The following is a 21852-nucleotide window of genomic DNA, read 5'->3' on the forward strand; positions in this document are numbered from 1 at the left end:
AGGTGTGGCCACGAAGCTCCTCCCCCCCGGTGCGCTTAGAAGTGAAAACATTTGGATTTCAATACTAGACACGGAGCTTCGGCACTGCACAAGCTCATCTTTGGAGACAGGCAGAGAGGGCTGATTTGGCTGACAATTCCACGGAGCACTGGGGAAGGGGCTGCAGGCACAGCCCTCCCGGGCGGGGGAGACAGGGGCGTGAGATCTGTGCGGCGGCACGGCGGAGGGACTCGGCCGTGCGTGCGGGCTGCCTGCTCCCCGCAGCGCGGGCTCAGGGCTTGGCGCCCTCCGGCGGCGTCAGCGAAGCCAGGAGCTCGCGGCCAACGTTCGCCTGCTTTTCGGTCTCGTCTTGATTGTTCCGCAGCCTCAGCTTGGTTTCCAGCCTCTGCTTCCATTCTTCTCTGAGCCTGAAAGAAGGAACGGAACCCACAGAGAGGGCGGGCCCACTCCCTGACCGTTGGTTCGGGGGAAGCCGCCTTCCTTTTTTTCCTTGAAGGGGGGGTGGTGTGTGTGTGTATGTGTTTGCAGGTTGCAAAGGGAATGCAGAGGACCTGCCACTTAAACTATATCCATATTTGAATTCTCATATCTGTTCAAAGTATTCTAATCTTAATCCTCTTAATTTTTCTTTGAAAGTGCAATATTTTTAACATATTGGGTGGGGGGGAAACTCTGTCAATCTAGAATTGTTTACCCAACAAGACCGTCTTTGACAAACAGGGCTTCAGGTGTGTAAAAACAGGGACTTCATCACCGGCAGACTGCCACGGCGCATGTGCAAGGCCGTCCCTTCAAGCAGAGGGCAGTGGCACCCCGTGGAAGTGGGGTCCCCACGGGATGAAAGCATCTGACCAGGCGGCTGCGTGGGTGCACATTAGTAGCTTTTCCTTACTATTTAAACCTCTCTTAAAGATAATCGGTGGTTGAAAGCGAAACTATTAACTGTAACATGAGCTTGTAGCACAGGTGGAAGTCTAAATGCGCCGGGTGCCATAGCACGAAGGCGGAGGCGGGGCAGGGCGGGGTGGGGGCGGGGAATGGGGCTGCAGCGCCCGGGGCTCTGACACCGCGTGGGGCGCGACGCGGCCTTGAAGGCCGGCGTGGCGAGTTCAGGGCGCGCGTCTGAATCCTACACCAGCCACTAAAGTAGCACAAAAAGATATCGTGAAAAAGCCAATCAAGGAGATAAGATGGAATCATAAAAACATTTGATCCGAAGGAAGCCAGGGAAAGAAAGGAAATAAAGAAGAGACGAGAGAAATAGCAAGCCTGGCAAAGTGGTAGATTGAAACCCAATCAAACCAATGGATGTCAATGATGTAAACAATCCAATTAAAGTGCAAAGATTGTCAAATGGAATAAAAAAAAAGCGATATCCAAATATATGCTCCCAAATTTGGTGTACCCCTCATGCACTAGAACCAGCGACAGGAGAGATTTTCCCCCCATTTGTAAAGATAAATATGTACGCAGTTGTTAACTACAGGTGGTGGCAGCTACATATACGTGGAAAATGTAAATAATTTCATACTCTGAGATGCCCATCTGGCATTCTTCTGGGAAAATCAATTATGCATAAAGAAATAGACACACATGGATTTTGCTGTGAACCTGCCCTAAGAAATAAAGTCCCTTTCTGAAAGCTAACTAATAAGAGACAGACGAGCCACGCACGTACTTCCGCAGCGCGCTTCTCCCCAGGCGGTGCTCCTCCGACTCGCGGTAGTAGGTCTGCTTGCCGATCTCCCGCTCCCAGAAGCGCTTGAGCTCGTGACAGGTGTTCCGGCAGAAGACCTCCCGGCGCACGTACTGATTGTTCATCCCCTGGAAGAGAAAGTGTCAGCGGAACCCGCGCGGACCCCCCGCCCCCGGACTCTGGAGGGCGCCCACGTCGTTGGCCCGAGGGACACCCTGGCCCCGGGGGGGGGGGGTGACAGCCCTTGGCAGCGGGAGGAACGACAGTCACGGGATCCAGTGCTCCGAACGCAGAAGTCTGGCAGGTCCCGGGCTCGCGGCAGATACCTCCGTCCTTCCTTCCCCCCGCCCACCGAGCACGGCGTCTCGGCTCTTCATCCACAGCAGGGCGTGCAGGCAGTGTGCACAACTACCCACCCCAGCGTTCCCACGCACAGGTGGGACGCCTGCGGGTCACAGAGCTTGCCTGTGCTCCCACGGCCATAACCGGCGGGAGGCGGACCGCAGACTTGGACTTGGGGAGGTTTCCGAGCCGTTTGCTGCAGGGGCGGACGCAGCACACGGCCCCAGTGCCTGGCGCACGCTGCGGACTGATACGCGTCAGACACTGGAGAGCGCGCAGTTCTTTTACGTGAAGAACCTCTGCCCGACTCCCAGACCTCGGTGGGTCCGCGCACGGGTCAGAAGCGGGGACTGGGGGGCGAGAGACAGAGTTAGAGCGCCCTGGACAGCAGTGCCTGGGGTGGGAGCGGCACGGATGATGAAAAGTGGACGGGGTCACAGTGTATTCTGGGGGTGCCAGTGCGGTGGTGAAGGAAGGTGCGGGGTGGAGCCTCCGGCGGCCGCGCCTGTGCAAAGATGCGGGGACACCGGAGCCTGGCTCCTGGGGAGCAGCGTCCAGCTGCTGCTGGACAGTGTGAGTTGCCTGGGAGCCTGACCTCCAAGGGAAAGGACTTGGGAAGGGGCTTGGAGACACGTGGGGGTCTGGACCACAGCCCCCTCCAGGGACTGAGGGGGGCCGTGGGGCTGCCGGGAGGAGCGGGGCTCGAAGCCCACTGGCGACTCTGCCCCGTTCGTGCGTTGACTCGATGCCCCTCTGCTTATCAGTCCGTCCTCCCAGCCTCAGTGTCTCGGCTTTAAAATGCCTTTGAAGGTCAACTTTGACCATGAAGGGGACTTCAGGTGCAACAGGGAGTAAGCCGGCCGCAGCTGTCACAGGCACCGGGATTTCCTGGGACAGGAGGCCGGATGGGGTGAGGGCACCGGAGAGTCACCCACTTGGCCTGAGGGGTGCAGGGTGCTTCCTAGGAGAGGGGACAGTGGGGACGAGCGGGAAGGAGCACCCAGCTGCGGAGGCAGGCTGTGCCGAGGCCTCGGTGACAGCCCCGTGGAGCAGAGGGAAGCAGCGGGTGGGGTGCCCCGGGGGTTAGGATGGGGGAGGGGACCTTAGGTTATGAAAATAACCTATACCTTGTTTCTAGTGATGGTGATACAGCTGCATTATGCAATTGCCAAAACTCATCAAATGGGCGAATTCTCTCCCTCTCTCTCTCTTTTTTAAAGAGAGGGAGAGAAACATCATTGTGTGGTTATCCCTTGAGTGTTTCCAATTGGGGACCTGGCCCACAACCCAGGCATGTGCCCTGACTGGGAATTGAACCAGCGACCCTTTGGTTCACAGGCCCATGCTCAATCCACTGAGCTACACCAGCCAGGGCAATGGGCGAATTCTCTTACCCATCAGCTGTGCCTCAGTAAGAGAAACAACCTCCTCTGTGTTTGGACTACAGCTCCCCCCAGGTCCCTAGCTAAGCTCCTGGGAGGCCGTGTGGGCAGGGCCTCGTTGTTAGGGGTCGTCTCAGCCCGTTCCTTTGCGTGTAACACTGTTTCTGTGAGCATTCGTGTGTTGGTTTCCGGGCTTTTAACATGAGGCCACTAGTCCACTTTGCAGAGATGTGAGGAGGGAAACGTCTATCGCCGATCACCGGAGAGCCCTCTGGAAACACAGGGGATTGTCCTTGATACATAAATGGCTCGATTCACCCGTAGCTCCTCGGCCAGGAGTGCAGCCGCCAGACTACCTGTCCACGGAAAGAGGTGGGACCGCGGCTCCCAGCCAATCAGCACCGCCGTGGGAAAGCAGTCACCTCAAGGACCATCATGCACTTGACAGGGTTCAGTTTTGCCTGCAGAGAGCAGCAGCATGTGACCCCTTCCTGTCAGTTTGGTTAAACTTGCAGCTCCTGTGAGGCAGCTCCGCAGCCCAGGGGCCCGCAGTGTTCGGCGAAGCCACTGAGTAAAACAAAGGCACACTTGTCCGTCGTGCGGCCTCACGCTGTGCCAAACACGTGATTTTCCACGTCTCGGGTTACTGGGAGTATTACAGTCAGAATGAGGAATGCAAAAGGTGTTTGTTTTGTTTTTTAAAGAATTTGGATTGTACTGCTCATTCTTAGGAGCCACTCGTTCTAGAGCAGCTCGTTTGGCGCCAGCTGACCGTGCGTGCCACCGTAATATTTCTCGTATATCTGACACCTTTTAAGAGCAGCTCTTTTGCGGCTATTTTTCACAGCATTGTAAAAGGCCTCAGAAACATGACAGCTTGAAATAGGTCACACGGTTTGTCTCCTCCCACTGCAGCTCCGAAGCCCGGACAGACTGGGCGCGGCAGCCGACCGGGGACTCGGGATGCAGACAGAAGCAGGTGCATCGAAGACCAGAATTCCAGTTATTACTGAATGGAGCTAAATTTTTTCTCTCTCTTTGTTTCTTACTCTGCTCTCCCCAGTTTAGACTCACAGCAACCCACAAGTAGGAACAGGGGCAGAGGGAGCGCCAAGAAGCCCTCCAATTCTAGGGAGAAAGGAGACTCCTACTGCTCAGGGGAGGAGGGGGCAATCACTCGCTGTTCTTTTCCCCAGGCTCTCAGGTGGGTCTCCAGGAGATTCCAAGGCGAGGGAGGCTCGGCAGCGGCAGTGGGAGTGACGGACCAGTGAGTGGCAGGGCCTGCAGACAGAGACTCCCGAGGGCAGTAAACCTCGCTCCAGCAGGAGGAGCTGTGTCCGGTCCTGTGAAGTGGACCCACGCTGCCCTGTCCCTCTCTCAGTCCCCTGGGCATGTGACCCCAGGTATGAGTGCGGCCACCCGAAGTGCACGGTGCATGGCAGAACAGGTCACCCAAGCCCCAGGTTTCTGGCCGAAGGGCCGGCCAAGGGGAGTTCGGGGAATTGGAAATCACCGGGGAGACCACAGAGGAGGGTGGGCCTCTGGAAAGGAACTCCTTGAACATTGCTTCTGAGCGCCTAGGCTGGCTTCCGGGCGGGCTGCAAGGGTGTGGTTCTGACCCAAACAGTGAAACTGGTGGAGAGAGGATGTTCACAGGCACAGAACACCCGAGCAACACCCTCGGCCAGCCAGACTGAAGTGTAACTTACGGGTCTCTCCACCCAGCGGTGGCAGAACACGGGTTCCTTTCACGTGCACGTGAAGGAAACCACAAAGAAATTCCTAGGACTAATAAGTGAGTTCAGCAAAGATGCAGGATATGAGATCAATACACATTAGTATATGCTGGCCACGAGCAAGTGGAAACTGAAATTAAAAACATGCTACTGCCCTGGCCGGGCGGCTCAGGTGGTTGGAGCATTGCCCCATGCACTGAAAGGTGGCAGGTTCGATCCCCACTCAGGGCACACACCTAGGTTGTGGGTCCCATCTCTGGTCAGGGAGTACAGGGGAGGCAGCTGATCGATATTTCTCTCTCCCTCCCTTCCTCTCTAAAGTCAATAAACATATCCTCGGGTGAGGATCAAGAAAAAAAACCAGATTGCCATCTACAATAACTATCCAAATGAAATACTTAAGTATAAATCTTTTGTGCAGAATGTGCTGAAAACTGCAAAATGCTGATGAATGAAGTGAGCGACAAGATCAACAAATGGAGAGACACGATCGTATTAATGGTCGGAAGACTCAGCACAGCAGAGATACCAGCTTCCCCAGAATTAATTTGTAGATTTGCTGCAACTCTAATTAAAACCCAAGGTGGATGTTTTTATAGAGAAAGGAGGCTGATTCTCAACAAATGGTGTTATAACAACAGGACACCAAGACACACACACACACACACACCCATATACATAAGACCCTGACTCGAACCCTACACCTTATACAAAAATTAACTCAGAATGGATCACAGGTCTAATTCAAAATGTAGAACCATAAAACCTTCAGGAGAACACGCAGGAGAAACTTCTGTGGCTTGGGAGTTAGGCAGAGTTCTTAGAAGTGACAGCGAAAGCACAGTTCATAAAAGAATAAAAATAACGCATTGGGCTACGTCCAAATGAAAAAGGGTGCCCTGCAAAGACACTGTTAGAATGAAAGACAAGAAACAAACTTAGAAAAATATTTGCCAACCACATACGTGACAGAGGATTTGCACCCAGAGGGTATGAAGAACTCTCAAAAGTCAACAATGTGAGAGCAAACAAGCAACCCAACTACGAGATGGGCAGAGCGCTTCTTCACCCCAGAGGATACACAGCCACCCAGAGACGCCACTCCGCTCCTGTGAGAAGTGCATATATGTGTGTACACACACACACACACACACACACACACACACACACACACAATGTCAAGTGCGAGAGAGGAACTCTTGTACGTTGCTGCTGCAGATGCAGCACGGTGCAGGCATCAGTCCAGAAAACGGTTCGGCAGTTTCTCATGAATCACACATACGCCCACCGCAGAGCCCGGCCACCCCGCTGCTAGGTGTGTGGCCCAGAGATATACAGAGGCCGGTACCCCTCACGCAGCTCTAGCTGTGCTGGCCAGTGGGCGAAAACAACCTGATAGTCCTTCAGTGAGTGGACGGGTGACCAGCCATCCGGCAGCCACACGATGCAGTGCCGTGCGGCGATAAAGAAGAACACACCCCTGACACATCCGGGAACTTGGATGGACCCCAAAGGCATCAAGCTGAGAGGAAGAAGCCGGTCTCAATAGATCACACACTCTCTACCGTTCCATTCATAGGACAGCCTGGGAAAGAGGGACCCTACCAAGTGCCTGGGGTGAGAGGTGGGGCAGAGTTTGCTACAAAGGCAGAGAACGAGGGAGTTGGGGGGCGCCACGGAGCTGTCCTGTTTCCTGACTGTGGCCATGGTTACACGGGGTTGTCAGTGTGATAAATTCATAAAGCTTAGCACACACACACACACGAGCTGTTTTTTAAACATAATAATGCATGTGTGCATGCAAAAATAAACATTTAAAAATAGAACAGAAACGTTTTTAGCAGTATTTTGACTTTCTTTAAAAAAGGCTTTATTTATTTATTTATTTATTTTTGGAGAGAGGGAGAAGAGATGGAGAAAGAGAGGGAGAGAAACATTGCCTGTCTCACGCCCCCCACTGGGCACAAAGCCCCCAAGCCAGGCCTGTGCCCTGACCGGGAATCGAACTGGCAACCCTTTGGTTTGCGAGACACCGCCCGACCCAGTGAGCCACACCCATCAGGGCCATTTTGACTTTTTGCTGATTTGGTCAGATTCAACCACTGAAAAGTCTAGAGGTTATTCACCGTCCTGGAAGTATCACGGGACCCTGCTGCCGATTGCCCCCCGAAACCAGCAGCACTGGAGTCGTCAGGACCAACGCCTGGGTCAAAACCTGCGTTTAAACTAATCCCCAGATGACTCACGGGCGTGTTCAAGGTGAAGGTGCCCTGCTCGGGAGTGGCAGACCCACGCCTAGCTCACCCTCTGAAGCCTCAGTGTTCTGCGCAGCCCCCTGCTGGGGCGCTCCCCTGTTTAAAGTTCCTTGAGGCCGCCGGTTCGGGGGAGCTAGCAGCTTTCCCTCAAAACCGCACTGCTTTTCTTCACAGAATCTTCACCTCCCTGGAGCCTTGTTAAGTGAGCACAGGCCCTGACTTCTGGCTTCTGCACCGAGTTTAGCTCATCTGAAAGGCGTCGTCTAAATGTATACATTAGATAGGACCCCCCCCCCCCCCGCCCTGTGAGATTTCTAACCCACTCCCAAGCAGACGAAAGGGAAGGTGTTCAGAGGCGAGGATGGGTTTCAGGGGCTGGGAAAGACAGGTCTGCAAGGACCGCGTCCACTTCACTTCCCCCGAGAAGTGCAAGGTGAGCTTCCATCCCCGGCACACTCAAGTGCACACCCCCTTTACCTTACAGATGAATCGGCTGCCGTCTGGGTGGTGTGAAGGGGCGCGGGAGCCACAGCTCTGGGCCGGTCCTGAGGTGCAGGGTCTCTCAGCCCTTTATATCCGGAGTGGAGGGGTTACAGAAACGCCCCAGGCTTTCAAGGTTCCATGCACAGAATTAGGATTGGGATCACAGAGGTCTCATTCCAGGGACATGGTGGCCTCCTTCCTGGTGAAAAATAGCCCCCATGCCCGAGTGCTCCCCTGCCCACCCCGGGCCGGAGAGCTCTGCTCTGGCAGACCCCGCAGGGGCCATGACTTGGCTGGAACCAGTTATTGGGCGGAACAGGCCCTGGATTATCGGGGAGCACGAACCTGCTGTGCCTCAGGCAAAGCCACCCCCTGCCCCTGGGGGTAAAGGAGCCTGGGATGGTGTGACAAGTCACACTTCGGAGTCACTTTACAGGATGACTTAGAGAAGCCTGTTGTCCTCTGGAGCCGCTAATCCCTGCCTGGAGGGTAGGGCGGTGAAGACTTTCACAGTCTGCGCGGTGCTGCCCAGCAGGAGCGGGAACTGGCCTTGGGGACTGTCTCCCAGGGAATGGCCTCAAACCCAGAAGGGCTTCTGGGCTGAAAGCAGCATCCAAGCCATTCCCACGCGCACACCATGCTCTTGGGTTAACACTGGAATGGCCCCTTGGGACCATCAGCTCTTCACCAAACCCTGCGGGGCCACGACCCCTGGTTACCAATGCTCAGACCTCCCCTGTGGAAGCCTAGGGCTATGGAGCAGGTGCAATAGCTGATTTTGGTTGGGTGGGGTGTTTTAATAAGCCCTTTTCCGCCCTGACCGATGGGGTTCAGTTGGTGGAGCATCACCCTGCACAGCAAAGGGTCACCAGTTCGATTCCTGGTCAAAGCAAATGCTTGGGTTGCATTGGGGTCCCAGGCTGGGGCGTGTACAGGAGGCAGCTGATAGATGTTTCTCTCACACATTGATGTTTCTCTCCCTCTCCTTCCCCTCCCTTTCCCTCTCTAAAAGTAAATAAATAAAATCTTTTAAAAATAAGCCTTTTCCCTCCCAATGTGCACGTCTTATGAGAGAGCAGAGGCGGCTTGTGCAGTGGAGGGTTTTTTCACGGGGAGGACCGGGAGGCGGAGCTGGGGGCCGCCCCTCACGCACCACCTGCTTGAAACGATACCCAGAGCAACACTGATTATCTCCGGAGTATATTTTCAGGTAAAAACACCCATTTTGCTTTAGTGTCTTTCTAGCTGACGCAATATGCAAACGGAGAGGACAGGATAAAACGGCCGTAAAAGTTTTGAAAATACTGTTTCCCTCTTGAAAAGAAATTCGTAGGGGAATTGAATATTTAATAGGTGAAAGGTGATCTTGAAGGATTTTTTTTTTTTCACTGACATGCTAAACGTTGAGAAAGACTTCTGGTTACAGGAGAGTCCTCCAACTTTCCCGAAGCTATTAGCAAGTCCTTTAAGAAAAACTTACCAGCTTAAGCTTCTTAAGTGTGGCTACTCTCCCCTGGGCTCAGGAGAGATAAAAAAAAAAAACCCTCCCTAATCCCCTAGCGTGGAATTTCACAGGCTCCATAATCTGTTACTTCAGAGGACAAACATTTATGACTTTTTCCATTACGACTGAATTTTGAATCAGCAACCTTCTGAATTTCCAAATTTTCATTCTGTGTGTACAATTTATTGAACAGGCAGGGATGCCTGGGGGGGGGTCTTCTCAATCAGCTCCTCCGCTGAGAAGGCAAGTACTGCCCCCCACCCCGAACAATGTTAGGCCTTTTAAAAGCAATTCCAGGTTCCTTTGAGGCAGAAATCCGGGAGCCCACGGGCTTCTGGAGCCCATTCCAGCCTCTTACTGATGCTGGTTTTGCGACACCTGGAGTGTTTACGCAGGTCTCACAGCGTTTCTAGCCTTCACTTGGATGCTCTTCTGGGAAAAGCTGATTGGTCCAGGGAAGGTCTTCCCAGGGCCGGGAGCACAGGGCCTTCCTACTAGCAAGATAATCTTCCCTTCCAACAACGAGCTCCATTCCCTCCAAGAGCTCACCACGTTTCGCATACGCAGGACATGCTAGTTATCTATCCCTTTGCTTCCTGGTCAGAAGGAGTGGGAAATTCCCCTAGTCACAAGGTAAAATGTTTAAATTTAAGCATAGGAGACTAGTTTTCTACCCGATGGGGGAAGGGGAAGATAAAATTAATATTTGTGTGTGCTATATTGTGAAGCATTTTGTGTTGTATTGTGGTTCTTTTTTTTAAAAACGATTTTATTTATTTATTTTTTAGAGAGGGAAGGGAGGGAGAAAGAGAGAGAGAGAGAAACATCAATGTGCGATTGCTGGGGGTCATGGACTGCAACCTAGGCATGTACCCTGACTGGGAATCGAACTTGCGACACTTTGGTAAGCAGCCTGAGCTCAATCCACTGAGCTACGCCAGCCAGGGCGTATCGTGGTTCTTCACTGAGAGCCGTAGCCTGGGTTTATTGTGTGATACGAAAACTGTGGCTGAAAAAAAAAAAAAGAAAACTGGCTGAAAAAGGCCCAAGGACACGCCCACGGCCCCAGCGCTGCCAGTGGCAGAGCTGAGGCTCGGACTTACGTCAGTCTGAACTCAGAGCAGGCAAGTGCTCTTGACGTCACATGTTAGGCACAGGAAATGTAAACCGCAGACATCCATATAAACCACGGTGAACATGGCGTGATTTGAGCCACCCTTGACTCGGAGATGTCCTCATCCCTGGCCATGATTTTAATAAGGAAGAAGCAGGGGATTCAAAGTTAAATCTTTGCTGTTTACATAGGAAATAGCGATGGCCAGCCCTTGCTAGATGGCCCAGTTGGTTGGAGCATTGTCCCGCACACCAAGAGGCTGTGAGCTCAAGTCCTGGTCAGGGCACATACCTGGGTTGCAGGTTCAATCCCCAGTTGGGGCACCTGCAGGAGGGTACTGATCAGTGTTTCTCTCTCACATCCATCCATGTTTCTCTCTCTCCCTTCCTCTTTCTCTAAAATCAATAAATATATCCTTGGGTGAGGATTAAAAATACACACACACACACACACACACACACACAGTTATGGCTGTGAGAAGTGCTCAAGAGATAGAGGCGGGAGGAACCGGCTGATCTGATCCAAGTGCCTTTATTTGATGCGGCGCTGAAAGGCGGGTTGGGTTGGGGTCAACTGCAGCCCTGTGGGGGAGGCAAGAATGGGGTTTTAAAGAGAAAAAGTGGGGGAGTTGTGGGGGGATAAAGGATGGGTTGGTCTCTTGTTCTTCCAGGTGGGTACCTCAGGGTTCCAGGATGTGAGCCGGGACAAGGGGTCAGGCAAAGGGCAGGCTGTTCCCAGGTGCACGAGGGCCAGTGTGGCCACCAGCTACTGTGGCTGGTGCCAGGTGTCTATTGTGCGTGGTGGGAGAGAGTTTGGATTAAGCTGTAGGCTGTCAAGAGAGTCAGGACAACTGAGTCATGGGCAGTCCAGTGGGTTGGGAAACTGCCCTGACCCTTTCAATGGCCAAGGTGGTCAGTTAAAAAAAAACAGATGCCAAGCCCTGGTTGGGTAGCTCAGTTGGTTAGAGTGTCGTCTTGATGCGCCAAGGTTGTGGGTTCAATCCCTGGTCAGGGCACACACAAGAGGCAACCAGTGAATGCATAAGCAAGTGGAACAACAGATCGATGTTTCTTTCTTTCTCCCTTCCTTTCTCTTCCCAAGATCAATAAATAAAATGTTGAAGCACCAGATGACCAGATAAATGGCCAAATAAAACTGGATTCTTGGGGTTTGGCTGATAGAAGGTGAGGGCTCGGAGCCTCAGAACGTGGGGGCTGCGCTCCCGTTGACTTTACGTGACTCCTGAGCGTCCAGCTTCATCCACTGGGGAACCTGGTATGATGCGGCCAAGGCCAAGAGGGAAACAAGAGGCCTTTTGAGTGTCCGTCCCCAGAGGACCCTACCACCAAGCACAGACAGTTCAACGGTGCCCATGACCAAGGTTACGGAGGGAAGGCGACCTTCCCAAGCAACATTTGAGGACATTCCCGACTGCAAGCATCCTAACTTCTTCACCCTTGAGGATGCTGCTGCCTGGAGACCGTGGCGTCTCTCTTTCTGGTTTGTGAAATGCGGTCGGCATAAGCACAGAGGTCTCCGGGCGAGGCCAAATCCGAGGGAGGTCTCCCTGAGGGGTTTCCTGCGGGGCCGTGTTTCTTACTCGCCGTCTCCGGGTGGCTTTAACTGTAGGCGAACCCGTGTTCCTCCCCAGGGACCCCATGAGAGCTAAACAGGAAGCAGGTGAGCGTCTTGCTTCTCCTTCTGTCTCCTCTCGGGGATTCCTTCCCCGGGACCCGGCTCCCTGTTCCCAGACTCCTCTTGACCCTGTGGAAAGGTCAAGTGTCATGACTAAAGAAAGTGTCTGCAAACCTCAAAATTGAACAGATGTTGGACACTGTTTAGCTGGCAAAGTGCTTTTGCTCACAGGATGGAATTGAATGCGTGGTCAGTGAGGATAACGAAGAGGGATGAGAAGTGCGGCGGACGTGACGGAAGAGAGAAGACGAGTGTGGGACCCCCCCCCCCGCCACCGCCCCGACGATGAGGCTGCTCCTGCTGGGGGGTGGGCAGGGAAAGGGTCTGAGGTGGACGGGCCCCCGAGGGCTGTGTGCGCCGGGCAGAGGCGGGACAGGCTCAACGGACGGAACGGCTGGCGGTCCGGGTCTCTGTCCACCGCAGACCCCACCGCACATGGGGCAGGGAACTGGGGCTTCTCGAAGGGACCTCCTCTGCCAAGGCCGCCAGAAGCTGTCCCCGAGGCTTCTAGCGCCTTCCTGCAGCTGGCCGGGAGCACCGGGCCGCTTCGCGACGCACTAAATCTGTAGGGAATGAGAAGTCTGGTCCCCTGCAGATGTCTCTCCGGGGACTTAGAATCGTGCTCGGGGAAAAGATGAGAGTTGCGACATTGGCAGGGCCTGGGCTCCCGCCTCTCTCCTGACCTTTCCTGGTCCTTGGTGAGGCTGATCCGCATTCCATGACTTCGGGTAAGCCGGTCCTGCTGGGTGGGGAGGGGGCCGCGGTGCCTGACATTTGTGCTGGAATCTTTCCTGTCATCTCTGCAGAAAAATGGCAGCGGGGACAGATTCTCCGGCAGAGCCCATGGAGGAGGTTATTTGGGGCGGGCAGTGTTTTGGGGTTTTTCCAGAGACTAAGTTTGAGACTGCTGAGTCCAGCCACGTCTGGCCAAGCACGTCCTTGCGCCTCAAGGGTACAGCTCGGGGAGAGTGGGCAGACAGGGCCCAGAGGGCAGCTCTTTGGCCGGCCCCGAGGCTGGCTTCATGGGGCAGGGGCCAGGCTGAAGGGGCAGCGTGATGGGGCTGCTCCTGCACCCTCCACCGGGACCTGAGTGACCGAGAACACGTGTGAGTGAGAACACGTGTACCGGTCGAGGCATGTGACACCCGTGCCTGGACCGCAGCCGGCGATCTGTGAGTGATAGCACGCAGCCGGCGCTGCTACTGGACGGCCGGGGTGCCGCCGGTCACACTGGAGGGTCTCCACAGTCTGCTGGGACGTTGTTCTCTCCTGGTGGTCAAGGTGCCGCCAGGGGCAGCCTGGGGTGGGCTTGGGGCGCTGGGCGAGCCCAGAGGCTGAGTTAAGACTAAGGGCCGTGCCTGTGTCCGGTCTTGGAGACTCCTCATTCTAAGTCCTCTTTCTATGCGTCTGTGAAATGAGAGGGTTCAAGGTCACCTCCCACTTGAACACAATGGCTTCCAGGAGGGCTCTTAGCCTGAGGTCCATGGATCATCAACAGGCTCCAGGGGGTCCATGAAGCCCTCGTATGTACCTTCATATGTGCGTTTCTTTCCGAAGAGAGTCCGCAGCTTCCTTCAGTCCTCAAAGGGCTCAGGGACAACGGCACGCAGAGAACGTGCGTTGTTGGCCACGCCCTGTCCTTGCTCTTTGTCCTTGCTCTTTGAACGCATAACTCCCATCCAGGCCGCACACCCGCCGTCAGGAGCGCAGAGAGCGTCGGCAGTTTTTGCCTGGCCTCACACGGCGGGCTGTGGGCTCTGGAGCCCGAGCCCTCGACACGACACCACAGGGGGGTAAGGAGTGGCCGCCTGAGAGTATCCGAAAAACCCCTCTCCCTTCGGCTGAGGCGAGGCTCTAAGGGCTAACGAGGTGTTTTAAGGCTGAATTTCTCTCTCTCTCTCTCTCTCTCTTTTTTTAAAACACATGGGCAGGCATTCGGCAGCGATTTTTTTTTTTTAAATTTAGTTTTAGAGAGGGGAAAGGGAGGGAGAAAGAGAGTGAGAGAAACATCAATGTGTGGTTGCCTCTCATACAACCCCCACTGGGGACCTGGCCTGCAACCCAGGCATGTGCCCTGACTGGGAATCGAACCAGCGACCCTTTGGTTCACAGGCCGGAGTTCAATCCACTGAGCCACCCCAGCCAGGGCTGAATTTCTCTTTTAATTGAAAGCATCAGTGTTGATGTTAATCACTAATGATTAAATCATTCGTGCCAACTTCAGTCAGTAATGAGTAAATTGTAATACATCCACAATAACGAATCAAGTCACAAATAGCCAGGCTTTACACACAGCTGTGGGGGAGCCGGTGCAGAAACAAAGGATGGGTGCCTGCGTCTCACACGGCCTGCACTTCGAGGCAGGCGGCTGACGTGAGGGGACCCCTGTGCTTGTCCCGCTGTGTCCTGTGCAAGCCAAGCTGCTGTTACTCCCCCCAAAGGTGGTTGAAGGGGTTCCCAGGTCTCGCGCTGGCCTGTTAGATTTTCTGGGGCCACAATATGTTAGCCTGTGGTCTGCTGTTCCCCAGACGTGTACCTATAACAATGACAGCAAAGGGAATACAGAGATAAGGTGGACATAACAGATGAATCGCCGTTTATGAAATGTTTCTCTGTAGAACACCCAACGAGGAAAAATTATTTCAATGCATTCAAGCTTGACACGTCTAACTGCCCGTCTGTGTATATTCATTCTGGAGACCAAGAGGTCTTCCAGTGAAGGTCGTGCCAGGTGACTTGACTTTGCTCCTTGGGTCAGGGATGGTCGGGCATCCGAAGATGGTGGCTTTCTGGCCTGAGGCTATGAGTCGAAAACTGTCTTGCACGTAGTTGCAAAACGCTGTGAGAAATGTGGACGTCAGAGCCATGGAGACTAGGGGGCCAGCGTGTCGGCCAGTCTCGATCCGTGAGACGTGACGCGCTGCGGCCTGGGCCTCATGTCCAGGGAGGGGCAGAAATGGGGACATGGGCCTCGCCGTCGGGGGCGTGATCCTGGGCACTGTGGGCCCAGCCCAGCCCTGCCACCCCTGGGAAACCTGGCCGACCATGCTGGGGACCACACACAGGGACCCTTCAGACCTGGGTGGTGACGTCACCCCCATTGCAGGGACAGGGGACTCGAGGCCGAGGGAGCCCCTGGGTTTCCTCCGCCCCGAGCCAAGCCCACAGCTTTTCAGTGGTGTGTCTTGTTAAGACAATTTCCATACAAGGCCCCACAGACTGGAAATTCCAGGGCAGTCGCCATGGCCGGGACCCTTGGTGACCGAATGTCTCCTTGGCAGGATGCCTGGTTCTGCATTTGTGATGCCACACGTTTTATTCATGGTGTTTGCCTATGAAAGGCCACATTCTGTGCAGTGAGGACAGAGTACGGCAGCTCAGTTACCGAGCACTGAGTACTGCAATGCCAGGCGCCGCCCCCCACACCCGTTTCTTCTGCTTCTCATGCAGGCCTGAGGGCCAGCTCTTCCAATCGTCCCTCGCAGGCGAGGGCAGCAGCTCCAGCATCCCCTGCAGCCACCCTGCTCAGGAGCGGTGGAGGCCGGGCCCGCACTGCTCCGCGGGCACGGTGCAGGGTCCTCATGGGCGCCGGGCCCAGGCCTTCTCGGTCCGCGCTGCACAGTCGTGACGACGGCGGTTGCGGGAGATGTGGCGTGGTGACCTCGAGTGTGACCTTCGGCCACCTGCCTGCCCCCTTCGGCTTGCCAGGGCTCTGGTGGGGTCAGCGGCCTGGACGCTGTTTCACGACAGAGCTGAAGAAGCCACTGGAAACCTGGCCGAAGAAGCCAGACAGAGACAGCGAAGCAGAGACGGAGAAACGCCAGCCTTCTGAGGGAACAGCCTAAGGCAGAGCTGCTGCCCCTCCTCTTCAGCAGCCTTGTGTTGGCCGCCTGCCCCGTGCTGGCACTTTCCTGGACGCAGCCGTGAGCGAGGCACCAGCCCCCACGGAGCGCCGGTCCCGGTGCAGGGGACAGACAGCACACGTGACACTGCTGCTTTCGTACGTGGCCGGTGTCGGGATGCAGACGAGACCCCTGTGGAAGGGGTCGGCACCAGCGACCTCAGAGCATCGGAGGCTGCCTCGGGGGGTCCTCCCTGAGGACACCCCCCCACACGTCGAAGTGCAGGAGCTCATAGTCAGGGTTCTGGGCACAGGGCTGTCCCCCTGGGAGTTTGAAGAGGCCAGCTGGGGCGCAGAGTGGAGTTCCAGACAGCCGGCTGCCCCTCTGCGCCGTCCAGGGGCCCAGCCTGGTCGGCAGGAGGCCGGAGATGACCCTCTCCTTGAAGAAGAGCAAACCCCGTCCCCCGACCTGCTGGGGCTGCTAGCCAGCCGGGCAGGGGCAAACCTTGTTTTCAGGCAAGAGCAACAAAAGTGACATAGATACCCTGCAATGCTCAGGAAAGTCTCCTGTTGGTTTTTGGTGGTGACACCTACCGAGGCGGGGGCGGGCACAGGGAGATCCAGCCTGGGCAGCCCGGCGGCCTCTGGCCACGCCCCACGTCCTGCTGGGAGTGGGGCTGAAGGGCACTGCCACCTGGACGGGCTGCCGAGCTGCTGAGCTCCAGTGACCGCGCAGTACTCTGTGGGTGCCACAAGAATGTTTGCAAAAACAATTGAAAAAAAAATCATAAAGGGAAGGAAAAAAGAACACAACGCTCTTAGTGATGCAACTGAAACGAGAGCCTCATCAGCCTGCTTCGGAAAGCCAGGGCACCTGGGCGGCGCTTGCTGCCGCCCGCCGCCCGGGACTCGGCCGGGGTGCTGAGCCCACACACTGCGGCGGGGAGAGCGGGTGGGAGGGTCTGCGGGAAGAGAGCTGCGGGATGCTGGGAGGCACAGTGGCCGCACCTTCCCCACACGGCCTTCCGACACATTCACTGAGCCCTGCCCTGGCCGAGACCCCGATGGACAGCCTGCCGTGCCCTCCTCCGGCCGAAGAGCGGGCTGTCAAGTAAGTGACTGGCTTGTCTGTAACAGGCCCCGCTGACGTTTGCTTTCAGCCTGTCCGCGTCTAAACCCAGCGTGCGGGGAAGAAGACCGCGGTTTGGACAGACCCGCTCTTGGCAGCCCGAGGAGTGTCTGCGGTTTCCTGCTCTCCGCCGTCCTCTCCGAAGGCCCCTCTTTCCCGCAGTCCCTGCTCTTCCCGGCAGAGGTCTGACCTGGGAGAGGTTTTCGCCCTGAGTGCCAGGAAAGCGCTGGCTCGGCCTCCTTTGCGTCCAAGGGGAAGCTGGCCCTTCGGTGAGGAGGCAGGACCGGCCTGCGCTGGTGTCTGGTCTCCAGGAGCATGTGTGAACGGGGGTGCGTAGGTGTGAATGCGTGTGCACACCTACTGACCTGTCTGTTTAGGGCTCTGGGCCTCCTTTTGGCTATTTTCAAATGGGCAGTGAGGACAGCTCTGTGAGAGCACCGGCCTCTGGGATCGGCAGAAGCTAGGGCAAGAGCCACGTTCATTTCCAAGAGCTCAGGGAATGCTGGGTGGATGGCAGATGCTCGTCCGTCAGCTCTGCCCACCCAGCGGTTTCAAGGGGAAAGGAGGCTGGGACGGGGACATATGGGAACAGGGTCAATCTCTCCAAATCCGCGCCCTCGGCGTTGCTGGTAGCTTTGGGGCCCAGTGTGCGCCAGGGGGCTGTCAATCCTCTGTCCTCAGAGGTGAGAGACAGCCAGCTGGATTCAGAACCAGCTCCAAAGAGCTGCTCTGCGTGACTCTGGCCCAGAGCAGCCACGTGTTTCCAGGCTGGAGGGAAGGGCGGGGCTGGGGCAGGAAGGCTCGGGAAGGAGGAGGCCACATGGCCAGTGACTGTCGCGATGCTTCTCACCGGGGGCTCTTCCGGGGCTCAGGGAGTTGCAAAGCCATTGAACTGACCTCCCTTGGAGGACTCCCCTCCTCCTCCCCCTGCTCAGACGGGGAGGAGTCTTGGACTTGGGGGCACGGAGGCCCTTGGCCAGGCTGTGGCTGGGCTAACAGAGTCTGGTGGTGCGTGGCGGTCACGGTCAGCAGGTGGGAGTGCAGACACCCTTAAACTTGGAGGGAAGGGCCTTATGCCCAGGATCTAACCAAGGCCACCTTTCGTCCGGGGGCTATCAATATTTCTACCTGCTGCGTCTGTGCACCCAGCGGTCCTAGGGTCCTTATGGGGGGGAGCGCCGTCTCTCGATCTCCAGGCACTATGGGAAATCAGCGTCCGACTTTTCCCGACACCGAATGACATTTGTTTTCCTTTTTGTAGCACGTGGGTTCAGATGTCTGGTAAATCCAAAGTCAGTTTCGACTTTTTTGAGGATGAAAGCCTGTAATGGTCAATGTCAATTTTCTTCTGATTGACACGATTGCATGCTGCTTTATCTAGTCCGTAGTCCTTGCCTGCCTTCTCTTCTTTCCCAGCTGAAAGGAAACCCGGGTGATTTGGAATCAGATGATTTCTCACCTGCCTTCGGATCCCTGGTGTCGGCATCTGCGCGGAAGGACGCCCCCCGGGGGCGGAGGCTGGGCTGTGAAGGGCTATCAGCATGAGGAGGAATTTGTGTCAGTTTAGGAGGGCTGCGTTGCTTAGAAGAAAGCAGGCGGATTTCTCCTCCCCCTGCCCCGCTCAGGTCAGCAGCTGGAGCTGGCGAGTCTGCAGGGAAGGGCAGACCCCTGGAGGTGCCAGACGCTGCTGGGGACGCCTTTGGTCGAATGGCACTCCCCCAGGTCTTCTTCCAGCATCTCCCCACCCCCCCCCCGGGGGTGTGGGTGTGGTCTCAGGAAGTGCTAATTGTCTTACCACGTAGTTGCTGCCGCGGAAGATGAGGAAGCCCCCTCCTGCCTGCCTTTCTCACCCCTTCTCCCTTTCTGCATCTCCCCAGCGGCTCCAGGGTCCCCAGAGGTTGGCACACAGGTGCCGAGGGGCCTTACATTCCAGTGGGGAGAGGCAGACGTGGAGACAAGCCCCCGAAGGAGTGTTAGGGGGTCTGTGAGTCCCTTGGCGGGCTTGCAGCTCGGGGAGTGCCCTGCCCCCCCCCCCGTGGTGGGCAGGGTGAGGGCAGGGGGTGGTGGGGAGGAGGAATGCCAGTCACAGAAGGAGGTGCATTGGATGATTTCACCTAGGTGAGGCCCCTGGGACGGTCAAATTCACCTGCAGAAAGTGGAATGGCCGTTGCCAGGGGCTGGGGCAGGGACCACGGGAACTCCTGTTTCACCAGTAGAGTGTCCACTGGGGAAGATGAATGCGCTTGACACCACCGACCTTTACACCTGAACATGGTGACAATGGTCAGTTTTATGTTATGTGTTATTTTACAGTGAAAACAGTGAGTGGATGTAAAGAAAAACATTGAACACAGATGACGTGGCCCAAAGCAAGGTGGTCTGTGAATGCCCTGGTTTGGAAACCCTGTCCCAGCCTCGCCCCGTGTGGTTACAGGAAGCCTTCTTTCCATACTCTAAAGTTTTCGTCCTTTATTTCTCTCTTACGTTTTCCATTTCTGGGCAAAAAGAAATGTTTTAAAACCACTCTGCGGTAAAGAGGCAGGTAGGAAGAGAAGAAATGTGATGTTTGTTGGGAACCTCTCTCGTACCAGTGTTCTACTTTCTTTCTCTTCGTCCTAACAACATGGCGGTGTGGGCTCGAACCCTGCTTCCCCGGGCTGGGGGGACTGGCCCCGGTGCCCACGAATGGCCAGGATGACCAGACCGGCCAGCCTGGCTGGACCGACCCTCCACCCTGGGCCGCCCACCTTCTGCTGTGAGCTCTTTGGGGCGTCCCTGCGCCGCTATCAGCTTAACCCATTTGACCTCCCGTCCATGGGGCACTGCAGAGAATCCCACTCGCTTGGAATTCTGCATCTGCAGGGCGTCGGCTTGGAAAAACCTGAGTGGTAGATCCATCAGCAGCTGAATGGTGGGAACCAGTCCTGTCCCTCCAGCAGCACACACACCAGAGCCGGCGACCACACTGGGCACTCACTGCCCGAGCCCCCGGCTCTCCGGGTCCCTCGGCTCCAGAAGTGAAAGCAGAGGGGACACGCCCTCGCCACGCAGAACCCACACGGCACTCGGCCCCGGTGCCGCTGAGAAGTAGCCGCAGTTCACATTTGGGTCAGTAGCACTTCCAGTCTTCACTGGGCATGCGCATACACAGCCTGCTTTATTATTTTTTCTTTTTTTGGCTGCACAGCGTGTTCTTTATTACAGTCCGTAAAGTAGAGACGGTGAGAAACCAGTGCTCTTTGGACACACGAAGGAATGAAACATCTGTCCGCTCTGAGATCGAGACCCCAGAGGTCAAGCATGGTTTCCTGCAAAAGTCAAAAGGTGAAAGAGCTCAGAGCCTAAACTGGAAAGACCATTAATCTTTTAAAAAAAAAAAATGGAATGAGAGACTCCACATAGAAGAGCCTTCGGCATTTGGAGGGGCAAAGTTTTATTATCTCGTGCTTTGCTTTAGTTTCCCACTGAACGCCGATAACTCCTTTCCTTTATTGTGGAAACTCAAGCGTTTCTGTCACTCCTGAGCTTTTCCAATTGTCCCAGCCCCCGCCCCCAGGGACTGGTCCCACCCCTGGTTGGGAGCCATGGAGTATAATAAACAAGGATGAGTTATATTCAGAAATCTAAGGACCAGGGGTCATGACCCAGAACTCAACGCCCTTGACGTTCATAGATCTTGGAAGCAGCACTCTCTGATATTTTGAAGTGAGACAAGGATCTCCAATACCTTGTAAGGAATTTGTCCTTTTGCTGAGGGATGTTTCTGGATCCTGTCTGGTGTGAGGCTGACATGCAGGGACGCTGAGTAAGATTAGCTTACTTCCACCCTGGCTGGCGTAGCTCAGTGGATTGAGCACGGACTGGGAACCAAAGTGTCGCAGGTTCGATTCCCAGCCAGGGTACATGTCTGGGTTGCAGGCCATGACCCCCAGCAACCACACATTGATGTTTCTCTCTCTCTCTTTCTCCCTCCATTCCCTCTAAAACATAAATAAAATCTTTTAAAAAAAAGATTAGCTTACTTCCTCCTTGCCTACCCACACAACCTATTTTGTTATTATTTTTTTCAAAGTTGAGTCTTTTTTTAAAGATTTTATTTTTAGAGAAAGGGGAAGGGAAGAAGAGAGGGATAGAAACATCAATGAGTGGTTCCTTCTCACGCATCCCCCCCACTGGGGACCTGGCCCGCAACCTCGGCACGTGGCCTAGACTGGGAATAGAACCGGCGACCCTGATTTGCAGGCTGGTGCTCAGGCCACTGAGCTACGCCAGCCAGGGCCTACACACCCTGTTTTAAGTGGGTGTTACAGCTCTGTCCCCTGGTTTACAACTAAATACATTGGAAATATTTTCTTTTACAAGTTAAAATAACTGCCTGATGTGGAAAAAACACCTGATTAAGCACTCTTGTTGGAGAAATTTAGATATTTTTTGTTCCCAAGAAGACTTTCTCTTCATAATGCCCTGAGAAAAAAGGGGTTGTCCTTGTCTTCTACAGCTTCCCACAGAGACTTGCCCCCAAATCATCAGTCGAGCAAACCCGTTTCTGCTCCCTGGTGTTCCTGGCCACGCCCCTCCTCTCCCCTCCCCCAGCATCCGCATCCGGGCCTTCACCGCTCCTGCGTGCCCTGCCCCCTCACTTGCTCTCCAGACACCGTCTTTAATCAATGGTGAT

The 21852-nt window shown here is 55.2% G+C and overlaps 1 protein-coding gene across 1 annotated transcript; it reads right to left on the bottom strand.

The window, feature by feature from the left end:
* Window positions 1-204: 204 nt before the first annotated feature.
* Window positions 205-1827, bottom strand: FAM240A (family with sequence similarity 240 member A). Its single transcript, XM_045857469.1, has 2 exons — window positions 1679-1827; window positions 205-407 (listed from the first exon to the last, which is right to left on the bottom strand). Exons 1-2 carry the CDS (start codon window positions 1819-1821, stop codon window positions 272-274), a joined length of 279 nt encoding a protein of 92 aa, XP_045713425.1. The 5' UTR covers window positions 1822-1827; the 3' UTR covers window positions 205-271.
* Between the last annotated feature and the right edge of the window lie 20025 nt (window positions 1828-21852).

This window comes from Phyllostomus hastatus, unplaced genomic scaffold (assembly GCF_019186645.2).
Source record: "Phyllostomus hastatus isolate PE091 unplaced genomic scaffold, TTU_PhHast_1.1 phas_scaffold_129, whole genome shotgun sequence".
Taxonomy (NCBI): Eukaryota; Metazoa; Chordata; class Mammalia; order Chiroptera; family Phyllostomidae; genus Phyllostomus; species Phyllostomus hastatus.